This window comes from Heptranchias perlo, unplaced genomic scaffold, assembly GCF_035084215.1.
Source record: "Heptranchias perlo isolate sHepPer1 unplaced genomic scaffold, sHepPer1.hap1 HAP1_SCAFFOLD_113, whole genome shotgun sequence".
Lineage (NCBI taxonomy): Eukaryota > Metazoa > Chordata > Chondrichthyes > Hexanchiformes > Hexanchidae > Heptranchias > Heptranchias perlo.
In genome coordinates, this window is record NW_027138352.1 from 510,264 (window position 1) to 522,519 (window position 12,256).

The window sequence follows — 12,256 nt, forward strand, 5'->3', positions numbered from 1 at the left end:
AATGGTTGGGTTGGTGAGTAGAGGGAATGGTTGGGATTGTAGAGCGGAGGGAATGGTTGGAATTGTAGAGTAGAGGGAATGGTTGGGATTGTAGAGTAGAGGGAATGGTTGGGATTGTAGAGTAGAGGGAATGGTTGGGATTGTAGAGTAGAGGGAATGGTTGGGATTGTAGAGTAGAGGGAATGGTTGGGATTGTAGAGTAGAGGGAATGGTTGGGATTGTAGAGTAGAGTGAATGGGTGAGATTGTAGAGTGGAGGAAATGGGTGGGATTGTAGAGTAGAGGGAATGGTTGGGATTGTAGAGTAGCGGGAATGGTTGGGATTGTAGAGTAGAGGGAATGGTTGGGATTGTAGAGTAGAGGGAATGGTTGGGATTGTAGAGTAGAGGGAATGGTTGGGATTGTAGAGTAGAGGGAATGGTTGGGATTGTAGAGTAGAGGGAATGGTTGGGATTGTAGAGTAGAGGGAATGGTTGGGATTGTAGAGTAGAGGGAATGGGTGAGATTGTAGAGTAGAGGGAATGGGTGAGATTGTAGAGTAGAGGGAATGGTTGGGATTGTAGAGTAGAGGGAATGGTTGGGATTGTAGAGTAGAGGGAATGGTTGGGATTGTAGAGTAGAGGGAATGGGTGGGATTGTAGGGTAGAGGGAATGGTTGGGATTGTAGAGTAGAGGGAATGGTTGGGATTGTAGGGTAGAGGGAATGGTTGGGATTGTAGAGTAGAGGGAATGGTTGGGATTGTAGAGCGGAGGGAATGGTTGGAATTGTAGAGTAGAGGGAATGGTTGGGATTGTAGAGTAGAGGGAATGGTTGGGATTGTAGAGTAGAGTGAATGGGTGAGATTGTAGAGTGGAGGAAATGGGTGGTATTGTAGAGTAGTGGGAATGGTTGGGATTGTAGAGTAGACGGAATGGGTGAGATTGTGGAGTAGAGGGAATGGTTGGGATTGCAGAGCAGAGGGAATGGTTGGGATTGTAGAGTAGAGGGAATGGTTGGGATTGTAGAGTAGCGGGAATGGTTGGGATTGTAGAGTAGAGGGAATGGTTGGGATTGTAGAGTAGAGGGAATGGTTGGGATTGTAGAGTAGAGGGAATGGTTGGGATTGTAGAGTAGAGTGAATGGGTGAGATTGTAGAGTGGAGGAAATGGGTGAGATTGTAGAGTAGAGGGAATGGTTGGGATTGTAGGGCAGAGGGAATGGTTTGGATTATAGGGTAGTGGGAATGGTTGGGAATGTAGAGTAGAGGGAATGGTTGGGATTATAGGGTAGAGGGAATGGTTGGGACTGTCGGGCAGAGGGAATTGTTGGGATTGTAGAGTGGAGGGAATGGTTGGGATTGTAGAGTAGACGGAATGGGTGAGATTGTGGAGTAGAGGGAATGGTTGGGATTGTAGAGCGGAGGGAATGGTTGGGATTGTAGAGTAGAGGGAATGGTTGGGATTGTAGAGTAGAGGGAATGGGTGAGATTGTAGAGTAGAGGGAATGGGTGAGATTGTAGAGTAGAGGGAATGGTTGGGATTGTAGAGTAGACGGAATGGGTGAGATTGTGGAGTAGAGGGAATGGTTGGGATTGTAGAGTAGAGGGAATGGTTGGGATTGTAGAGTAGCGGGAATGGTTGGGATTGTAGAGTAGAGGGAATGGTTGGGATTGTAGAGTAGAGCGAATGGGTGAGATTGTAGAGTGGAGGAAATGGGTGAGATCGTAGAGTAGAGGGAATGGTTGGGATTGTAGAGTAGAGGGAATGGTTGGGATTGTAGGGCAGAGGGAATGGTTGGGATTATAGAGTGGAGGGAATGGTTGGGATTGTAGGGCAGAGGGAATGGTTTGGATTATAGGGTAGTGGGAATGGTTGGGAATGTAGAGTAGAGGGAATGGTTGGGATTATAGGGTAGAGGGAATGGTTGGGACTGTCGGGCAGAGGGAATTGTTGGGATTGTAGAGTGGAGGGAATGGTTGTGATTGTAGGGCAGAGGGAATGGTTTGGATTATAGGGTAGTGGGAATGGTTGGGAATGTAGAGTAGAGGGAATGGTTGGGATTATAGGGTAGAGGGAATGGTTGGGATTGTAGGGCAGAGGGAATGGTTGGGATTGTAGAGTAGAGGGAATGGTTGGGATTGTAGAGTAGAGGGAATGGGTGAGATTGTAGAGTAGAGGGAATGGGTGAGATTGTAGAGTGGAGGGAATGGGTGAGATTGTAGAGTAGAGGGAATGGTTGGGATTGTACAGTAGAGGGAATGGGTGAGATTGTAGAGTGGAGGGAATGGGTGAGATTGTAGAGTAGAGGGAATGGTTGGGATTGTAGGGCAGAGGGAATGGTTGGGATTATAGAGTAGTCGGAATGGTTGGGATTGTAGAGTAGAGGGAATGGTTGGGATTATAGGGTAGAGGGAATAGTTGGGACTGTCGGGCAGAGGGAATTGTTGGGATTGTAGAGTGGAGGGAATGGTTGGGATTGCAGGGCAGAGGGAATGTTTTGGATTATCGGGTAGTGGGAATGGTTGGGAATGTAGAGTAGCGGGAATGGTTGGGATTATAGGGTAGAGGGAATGGTTGGGATTGTAGGGCAGAGGGAATGGTTGGGATTGTAGAGAAGAGGGAATGGTTGGGATTGTAGAGTAGAGGGAATGGGTGAGATTGTAGAGTGGAGGGAATGGTTGGGATTGTAGGGCAGAGGGAATGGTTGGGATTATAGGGTAGTGGGAATGGTTGGGACTGTAGAGTGGAGGGAATGGTTGGGATTATAGGGTAGAGGGAATGGTTGGGATTGTAGGACAGAGGGAATGGTTGGGATTGTAGAGTAGAGGGAATGGTTGGGATTGTAGAGTAGAGGGAATGGGTGAGATTGTGGAGTAGTGGGAATGGGTGAATTAGTGGCTGTGTTTTATTGAATAATGACAACTTGCCCTTGAATAATCCACCCAAATGTGTGTCCGTGCGTGACATTTTGATATTTTGCTGCTCTTCAAAAAAAAAGATGGTATTTGAAATTAATTTGAAGACGAGTGAACCCTCCAACTCTCAAAAAAAAACGGTGCCTACTCTTTGTGGCCTGGAATTAATTCTGCCCGAGTCCAAGTGAAAGGATTTCCCTTTGCCAGCTGGGCTCAGAGTCAGTTCCTTAGTCTGGGAAAGGAAGAAATGAAGACATCAGCCTTGATCTCAAAGTAGTGAGGAATGGGTGGGATTGTGGAGTAGAGGGAATGGTTGGGATTGTAGAGTAGCGGGAATGGGTGGGATTGTGGAGTAGAGGGAATGGTTGGGATTGTAGAGTAGAGGGAATGGTTGGGATTGTCGAGCAGAGGGAATGGTTGGGATTATAGGGCAGTGGGAATGGTTGGGATTGTAGAGTGGAGGGAATGGGTGAGATTGTGGAGTAGTGGGAATGGGTGAGATTGTAGAGTAGACAGAATGGGTGAGATTGTGGAGTAGAGGGAATGGTTGGGATTGTAGAGTAGAGGGAATGGTTGGGATTGTAGAGTAGAGGGAATGGTTGGGATTGTAGATTAGAGGGAATGGTTGGGATTGTAGAGTAGAGGGAATCGTTGGGATTGCAGAGTAGAGGGAATGGTTGGGATTGTAGGGCAGAGGGAATGGTTGGGATTATAGGGTAGTTGGAATGGTTGGGATTGTAGAGTATAGGGAATGGTTGGGAATATAGGGTAGAGGGAATGGTTGGGATTGTAGGGCAGAGGGAATGGTTGGGATTATAGGGTAGTGGGAATGGTTGGGATTGTAGGGCAGAGGGAATGGTTGGGATTGTAGAGTAGAGGGAATGGTTGGGATTGTAGAGTAGAGGGAATGGTTGGGATTGTAGGGTAGAGGGAATGGTTGGGATTGTAGAGTAGAGGGAATGGTTGGCATTGTTGAGTAGAGGGAATGGTTGGGATTGTAGGGTAGAGGGAATGGTTGGGATTGTAGGGCAGAGGGAATGGTTGGGATTGTAGAGTAGAGGGAATGGTTGGGATTGTCGAGTAGAGGGAATGGTTGGGATTGTAGAGTAGAGGGAATGGTTGGCATTGTAGAGTAGAGGGAATGGTTGGGATTGTCGAGTAGAGGGAATGGGTGAGATTGTAGAGTAGAGGGAATGGTTGGGATTGTAGATTAGAGGGAATGGTTGGGATTGTAGAGTAGAGGGAATGGTTGGGATTGCAGAGTAGAGGGAATGGGTGAGATTGTAGAGTGGAGGGAATGGTTGGGATTGTAGGGCAGAGGGAATGGTTGGGATTATAGGGTAGTGGGAATGGTTGGGATTGTAGAGTAGAGGGAATGGTTGGGAATATAGGGTAGAGGGAATGGTTGGGACTGTCGGGCAGAGGGAATGGTTGGGATTGTAGAGTGGAGGGAATGGTTGTGATTGTAGGGCAGAGGGAATGGTTGGGATTATAGGGTAGTGGGAATGGTTGGGATTGTAGGGCAGCGGGAATGGTTGGGATTGTAGAGTAGAGGGAATGGTTGGGATTGTAGAGTAGAGGGAATGGTTGGCATTGTAGAGTAGAGGGAATGGTTGGGATTGTAGGGTAGACGGAATGGTTGGGATTGTAGGGCAGAGGGAATGGTTGGGATTGTAGAGTAGAGGGAATGGTTGGGATTGTCGAGTAGAGGGAATGGTTGGGATTGTAGAGTAGAGGGAATGGGTGAGATTGTAGAGTGGAGGGAATGGGTGAGTTTGTAGAGTAGAGGGAATGGTTGGGATTGTAGGGCAGAGGGAATGGTTGGGATTATAGGGTAGTGGGAATGGTTGGGATTGTAGGGCATAGGGAATGGTTGGGATTGTAGAGTAGAGGGAATGGTTGGGATTATAGGGTAGAGGGAATGGTTGGGATTGTCGGGCAGAGGGAATGGTTAGGATTGTAGAGTAGAGGGAATGGTTGGGACTGTAGAGTGGAGGGAAATAACAAGGTGAAATACACAAGGACAAGGCCGTAGAAATGTTGTGGTTTCATCTGCACAGGGCCTCTTATAGCTGCACTGTCTTACAGACAACACTGCAAGGCACGGTGGCAGGGGGCAGAGGTCAGGGGTCGGGAGTAGAACACGGGGCAGGGTGCAGTGTCAGGGGGCAGAGGGCAGGGGTCGGGAGTAGAACACGGGGCAGGGTGCAGTGTCAGGGGGCAGAGGGCAGGGGTCGGGGGCAGATCATGGGGCTGGGCACAGTGTCAGGGGGCAGAGGGCAGGGGTCGGGGGCAGATCATGGGGCTGGGCACAGTGTCAGGGGGCAGAGGGCAGGGGTCGGGAGTAGAACACGGGGCAGGGTGCAGTGTCAGGGGGCAGAGGGCAGGTGACAGACCACAGGTGGTAAGGTGTGGGGGCAGAAGGCAGGGGGCAGGGGGCAGAATGCAGGGCGCGGGGGACAAGAGTCAGGGGGCAATACGCAGCGGCCTGGGGGCAGGCTGGGCATGGCTCCCTCGGCAAACCTTGCAAAAGCAGCTCGTCATTGGCCCCTTTCTTTCCTGTGCTTTCTCACCCTCTCTCTGTCTATTCCAGCCTATTACTCTCCCTCTATCTTTTCTCTCTCTTTCTCCCTCGCTCTCTACCCCTTTCTGTCTCTCTCTCCCCCTTCTCTTTCGTTCCCTCGGTACCCCCTTCTTTCTTTCCCGTCTCTCCTTTACTCCCCTTCTCTCCTCCTCGTACCATTTTCTCTCTCTTTGTTTCCACCTTTTCTTTTCTCTCTCTCTCTCTTCTCTTGCACTCTTTGCTTTCCCTCCTGCACTCCTCTCTTTCTCTCTCTCTCCCTCTCTCACTCTTCACACTCTCTCTTGCACTCTCCGCTCTCGACTTTAACCTATCTTTCCCTCTCTCTCTGTCTCTCCCCTCACCCCCACCCCTTTTGCTAGTCCCTCTCCCCTCTTTCTCTGACCTGTTTCTCCTTTCTACTCCTCCCCGCTCCCCAACTTTCACGGCCAGACTGTGCTGAGTCGAATGTAATGATGAAGATTAACATTCTTGGTTAATGTGCTGAGAAGTCCTTAAGCCTGCGTTGTAGTAGTTTTGACTTTGGTTTTGGTGTTGTTGGCAGGGTCCGTCTGGCCCCCCAGGTCCTCAGGGCCCCCCTGGTCCGACTGGAGATTCCGGAGAAAGGGTGAGTCAATTCTACAGAGAATTTCTTAAAACGCTACCAACCTCCAGAGTTTTAAGACCCCGGTTTTAACCTGACCAGCTCGGGCCGAGCGTCCATTTCACACGCCCGCTCGGTCTTACTCTGCATCGGAGCCAACGGGGCCTTTCGGGTTAAAATCGCGGCTTTACGAGCGTGTAAGGGCTGTCCGGAGCTTTATTTGGCTTGCAACACAGGAATTCCATGTAGGCGCAGGGCGGCCATTTTGAATGATTAATGGGGCCCCCGGTCGGGCCTCTCAGCAGCTGCCATTCAAACACCTGATCAGCTCAGAACTGGACCCGAACCGCAATCGGCGTTAGGAAAATACAGCGTGAGCTCACTTTCACCCGGGCCAGGAATTCCCGCTCCCATCCGGTCACCGGTTCCGGGCTCCAGGAAGTCCTTCAACCGAGCCCAGCTTGAAAGGTTTGTATCAACGCACGAGGACCGTGCGCCGTGTCTCCTGAGAGCGTGCAATTGAGGATCAGGCCATGGGTCGCAGGGAAGGAGTCACAGGGACTGCAGTGTGTAAGGAGTCACAAGGAGCGCAGTGTGTAAGGAGTCACAATGCAGTGTGTAAGGAGGCACAGTGCAGTGTGTAAGGAGTCAGAAGGAGCGCAGTGTGTAAGGAGTCACAGTGCAGTGTGTAAGGAGTCACAAGGAGCGCAGTGTGCAAGGAGTCACAAGGAGTACAGTGTGTAAGGAGTCACAGTGCAGTGTGTAAGGAGTCACAAGGAGTGCAGTGTGTAAGGAGTCACAGTGCAGTGTGTAAGGAGTCACAGTGCAGTGTGTAAGGAGTCACAAGGAGTGCAGTGTGTAAGGAGTCACAGTGCAGTGTGTAAGGAGTCACAGTGCAGTGTGTAAGGAGTCACAAGGAGCGCAGTGTGTAAGGAGTCACAAGGAGTGCAGTGTGTAAGGAGTTACAGTGCAGTGTGTAAGGAGTCACAAGGGGTGCAGTGTGTAAGGAGTCACAAGGAGTGCAGTGTGTAAGGAGTCACAAGGAGCGCAGTGTGTAAGGAGTTACAGTGCAGTGTGTAAGGAGTCACAAGGAGTGCAGTGTGTAAGGAGTTACAGTGCAGTGTGTAAGGAGTCACAAGGAGCGCAGTGTGTAAGGAGTTACAGTGCAGTGTGTAAGGAGTCACAAGGAGTGCAGTGTGTAAGGAGTCACAGTGTAGTGTGTAAGGAGTTACAAGGAGTGCAGTGTGTAAGGAGTTACAGTGCAGTGTGTAAGGAGTTACAAGGAGTGCAGTGTGTAAGGAGTCACAGTGCAGTGTGTAAGGAGTCACAGTGCAATGTGTAAGGAGTCACAAGGAGTGCAGTGTGTAAGGAGTCACAAGGAGTGCAGTGTGTAAGGAGTCACAAGGAGTGCAGTGTGCAAGGAGTCACAAGGAGTGCAGTGTGTAAGGAGTCACAAGGAGTGCAGTGTGTAAGGAGTCTCAAGGAGTGCAGTGTGTAAGGAGTCACAAGGAGCGCAGTGTGTAAGGAGTCACAAGGAGTGCAGTGTGTAAGGAGTCTCAAGGAGTGCAGTGAGTAAGGAGTCACAAGGAGCGCAGTGTGTAAGGAGTCACAAGCAGCGCAGTGTGTAAGGAGTCACAAGGAGTGCAGTGTGTAAGGAGTCTCAAGGAGTGCAGTGTGTAAGGAGTCACAAGGAGCGCAGTGTGTAAGGAGTCACAAGGAGCGCAGTGTGTAAGGAGTCACTAGGAGTGCAGTGTGTAAGGAGTCTCAAGGAGTGCAGTGTGTAAGGAGTCACAAGGAGCGCAGTGTGTAAGGAGTCACAAGGAGTGCAGTGTGTAAGGAGTTACAGGGAGTGCAGTGTGTAAGGAGTTACAGGGAGTGCAGTGTATAAGGAGTTACAGGGAGTGCAGTGTGTAAGGAGTTACAGGGAGTGCAGTGTATAAGGAGTTACAGGGAGTGCAGTGTATAAGGAGTTACAGGGAGTGCAGTGTATAAGGAGTTACAGGGAGTGCAGTGTATAAGGAGTTAGAGGGAGTGCGGTGTATAAGGAGTTACAGGGAGTGCAGTGTATAAGGAGTTACAGGGAGTGCAGTGTATAAGGAGTTACAGGGAGTGCAGTGTATAAGGAGTTACAGGGAGTGCAGTGTGTAAGGAGTTACAGGGAGTGCGGTGTGTAAGGAGTTACAGGGAGTGCGGTGTATAAGGAGTTACAGGGAGTGCAGTGTGTAAGGAGTTACAGGGAGTGCGGTGTGTAAGGAGTTACAGGGAGTGCGGTGTATAAGGAGTTACAGGGAGTGCAGTGTGTAAGGAGTTACAGGGAGTGCAGTGTATAAGGAGTTACAGGGAGTGCAGTGTATAAGGAGTTACAGGGAGTGCAGTGTATAAGGAGTTACAGGGAGTGCGGTGTGTAAGGAGTTACAGGGAGTGCGGTGTGTAAGGAGTTACAGGGAGTGAAGTGTATAAGGAGTTACAGGGAGTGCAGTGTATAAGGAGTTACAGGGAGTGCAGAGTATAAGGAGTTACAGGGAGTGCAGTGTATAAGGAGTTACAGGGAGTGCAGTGTATAAGGAGTTACAGGGAGTGCGGTGTATAAGGAGTTACAGGGAGTGCAGTGTATAAGGAGTTACAGGGAGTGCAGTGTATAAGGAGTTACAGGGAGTGCAGTGTATAAGGAGTTACAGGGAGTGCGGTGTATAAGGAGTTACAGGGAGTGCAGAGTATAAGGAGTTACAGGGAGTGCAGTGTATAAGGAGTTACAGGGAGTGCAGTGTATAAGGAGTTACAGGGAGTGCAGTGTATAAGGAGTTACAGGGAGTGCGGTGTATAAGGAGTTACAGGGAGTGCAGAGTATAAGGAGTTACAGGGAGTGCAGTGTATAAGGAGTTACAGGGAGTGCAGTGTATAAGGAGTTACAGGGAGTGCGGTGTATAAGGAGTTACAGGGAGTGCAGTGTATAAGGAGTTACAGGGAGTGCAGTGTATAAGGAGTTACAGGGAGTGCGGTGTGTAAGGAGTTACAGGGAGTGCGGTGTGTAAGGAGTTACAGGGAGTGCAGTGTATAAGGAGTTACAGGGAGTGCAGTGTATAAGGAGTTACAGGGAGTGCAGTGTATAAGGAGTTACAGGGAGTGCAGTGTATAAGGAGTTACAGGGAGTGCAGTGTGTAAGGAGTTACAGGGAGTGCAGTGTATAAGGAGTTACAGGGAGTGCAGTGTATAAGGAGTTACAGGGAGTGCAGTGTATAAGGAGTTACAGGGAGTGCAGTGTATAAGGAGTTACAGGGAGTGCAGTGTATAAGGAGTTACAGGGAGTGCGGTGTATAAGGAGTTACAGGGAGTGCGGTGTATAAGGAGTTACAGGGAGTGCAGTGTATAAGGAGTTACAGGGAGTGCAGTGTATAAGGAGTTACAGGGAGTGCAGTGTATAAGGAGTTACAGGGAGTGCAGTGTATAAGGAGTTACAGGGAGTGCAGTGTACAAGGAGTTACAGGGAGTGCAGTGTACAAGGAGTTACAGGGAGTGCGGTGTATAAGGAGTTACAGGGAGTGTAGTGTATAAGGAGTTACAGGGAGTGCGGTGTATAAGGAGTTACAGGGAGTGCAGTGTATAAGGAGTTACAGGGAGTGCAGTGTACAAGGAGTTACAGGGAGTGCAGTGTACAAGGAGTTACAGGGAGTGCAGTGTATAAGGAGTTACAGGGAGTGCAGTGTACAAGGAGTTACAGGGAGTGCAGTGTATAAGGAGTTACAGGGAGTGCGGTGGATAAGGAGTTACAGGGAGTGAAGTGTATAAGGAGTTACAGGGAGTGCAGTGCACAAGGAGTTACAGGGAGTGCAGTGTATAAGGAGTTACAGGGAGTGCAGTGTATAAGGAGTTACAGGGAGTGCGGTGTATAAGGAGTTACAGGGAGTGTAGTGTATAAGGAGTTACAGGGAGTGTAGTGTATAAGGAGTTACAGGGAGTGCGGTGTATAAGGAGTTACAGGGAGTGCAGTGTATAAGGAGTTACAGGGAGTGCGGTGTATAAGGAGTTACAGGGAGTGCGGTGTATAAGGAGTTACAGGGAGTGCAGTGTGTAAGGAGTTACAGGGAGTGCAGTGTATAAGGAGTTACAGGGAGTGCAGTGTATAAGGAGTTACAGGGAGTGCGGTGTATAAGGAGTTACAGGGAGTGCGGTGTATAAGGAGTTACAGGGAGTGCGGTGTATAAGAAGTTACAGGGAGTGCGGTGTATAAGGAGTTACAGGGAGTGCAGTGTATAAGGAGTTACAGGGAGTGCGGTGTATAAGGATTTACAGGGAGTGCGGTGTATAAGGAGTTACAGGGAGTGCAGTGTATAAGGAGTTACAGGGAGTGCAGTGTGTAAGGAGTTACAGGGAGTGCAGTGTGTAAGGAGTTACAGGGAGTGCAGTGTGTAAGGAGTTACAGGGAGTGCAGTGTATAAGGAGTTACAGGGAGTGCGGTGTATAAGGAGTTACAGGGAGTGCGGTGTATAAGGAGTTACAGGGAGTGCAGTGTGTAAGGAGTTACAGGGAGTGCAGTGTATAAGGAGTTACAGGGAGTGCAGTGTATAAGGAGTTACAGGGAGTGCAGTGTATAAGGAGTTACAGGGAGTGCAGTGTATAAGGAGTTACAGGGAGTGCAGTGTATAAGGAGTTACAGGGAGTGCAGTGTATAAGGAGTTACAGGGAGTGCAGTGTATAAGGAGTTACAGGGAGTGCAGTGTATAAGGAGTTACAGGGAGTGCAGTGTGTAAGGAGTTACAGGGAGTGCAGTGTATAAGGAGTTACAGGGAGTGCGGTGTATAAGGAGTTACAGGGAGTGCAGTGTATAAGGAGTTACAGGGAGTGCAGTGTATAAGGAGTTACAGGGAGTGCAGTGTGTAAGGAGTTACAGGGAGTGCAGTGTATAAGGAGTTACAGGGAGTGCAGTGTGTAAGGAGTTACAGGGAGTGCAGTGTAAGGAGTTACAGGGAGTGCAGTGTATAAGGAGTTACAGGGAGTGCAGTGTATAAGGAGTTACAGGGAGTGCAGTGTATATGGAGTTACAGGGAGTGCAGTGTATAAGGAGTTACAGGGAGTGCGGTGTATAAGGAGTTACAGGGAGTGCGGTGTATAAGGAGTTACAGGGAGTGCAGTGCATAAGGAGTTACAGGGAGTGCGGTGTATAAGGAGTTACAGGGAGTGCAGTGCATAAGGAGTTACAGGGAGTGCAGTGTATAAGGAGTTACAGGGAGTGCAGTGTGTAAGGAGTTACAGGGAGTGCAGTGTATAAGGAGTTACAGGGAGTGCAGTGTGTAAGGAGTTACAGGGAGTGCAGTGTAAGGAGTTACAGGGAGTGCAGTGTATAAGGAGTTACAGGGAGTGCGGTGTATAAGGAGTTACAGGGAGTGCAGTGTATAAGGAGTTACAGGGAGTGCAGTGTATAAGGAGTTACAGGGAGTGCGGTGTATAAGGAGTTACAGGGAGTGCAGTGTATAAGGAGTTACAGGGAGTGCAGTGTATAAGGAGTTACAGGGAGTGCAGTGTGTAAGGAGTTACAGGGAGTGCAGTGTATAAGGAGTTACAGGGAGTGCAGTGTGTAAGGAGTTACAGGGAGTGCAGTGTAAGGAGTTACAGGGAGTGCAGTGTATAAGGAGTTACAGGGAGTGCGGTGTATAAGGAGTTACAGGGAGTGCAGTGTATAAGGAGTTACAGGGAGTGCAGTGTATAAGGAGTTACAGGGAGTGCAGTGTATAAGGAGTTACAGGGAGTGCAGTGTATAAGGAGTTACAGGGAGTGCGGTGTGTAAGGAGTTACAGGGAGTGCGGTGTGTAAGGAGTTAGAGGGAGTGCGGTGTATAAGGAGTTACAGGGAGTGCAGTGTATAAGGAGTTACAGGGAGTGCAGTGTATAAGGAGTTACAGGGAGTGCGGTGTATAAGGAGTTACAGGGAGTGCAGTGTATAAGGAGTTACAGGGAGTGCAGTGTGTAAGGAGTTACAGGGAGTGCAGTGTATAAGGAGTTACAGGGAGTGCAGTGTATAAGGAGTTACAGGGAGTGCAGTGTATAAGGAGTTACAGGGAGTGCAGTGTATAAGGAGTTACAGGGAGTGCGGTGTAAAAGGAGTTACAGGGAGTGCAGTGTATAAGGAGTTACAGGGAGTGCGGTGTATAAGGAGTTACAGGGAGTGCAGTGTATAAGGAGTTGCAGGGAGTGCAGTGTGTAAG

General features: G+C 49.3%; 1 protein-coding gene across 1 annotated transcript in view; it reads left to right on the plus strand.

Moving 5' to 3' along the window:
• LOC137307843 (collagen alpha-1(V) chain-like) overlaps positions 1-12,256 on the plus strand; it is a 522,869-nt gene that overhangs the window by 246,430 nt on the left and 264,183 nt on the right. Inside the window, exon 11 of the mRNA XM_067976930.1 lies at positions 6,019-6,081. Coding sequence (XP_067833031.1) covers positions 6,019-6,081 — 63 coding nt within the window. The remainder of the gene's footprint in view (positions 1-6,018; positions 6,082-12,256) is intronic.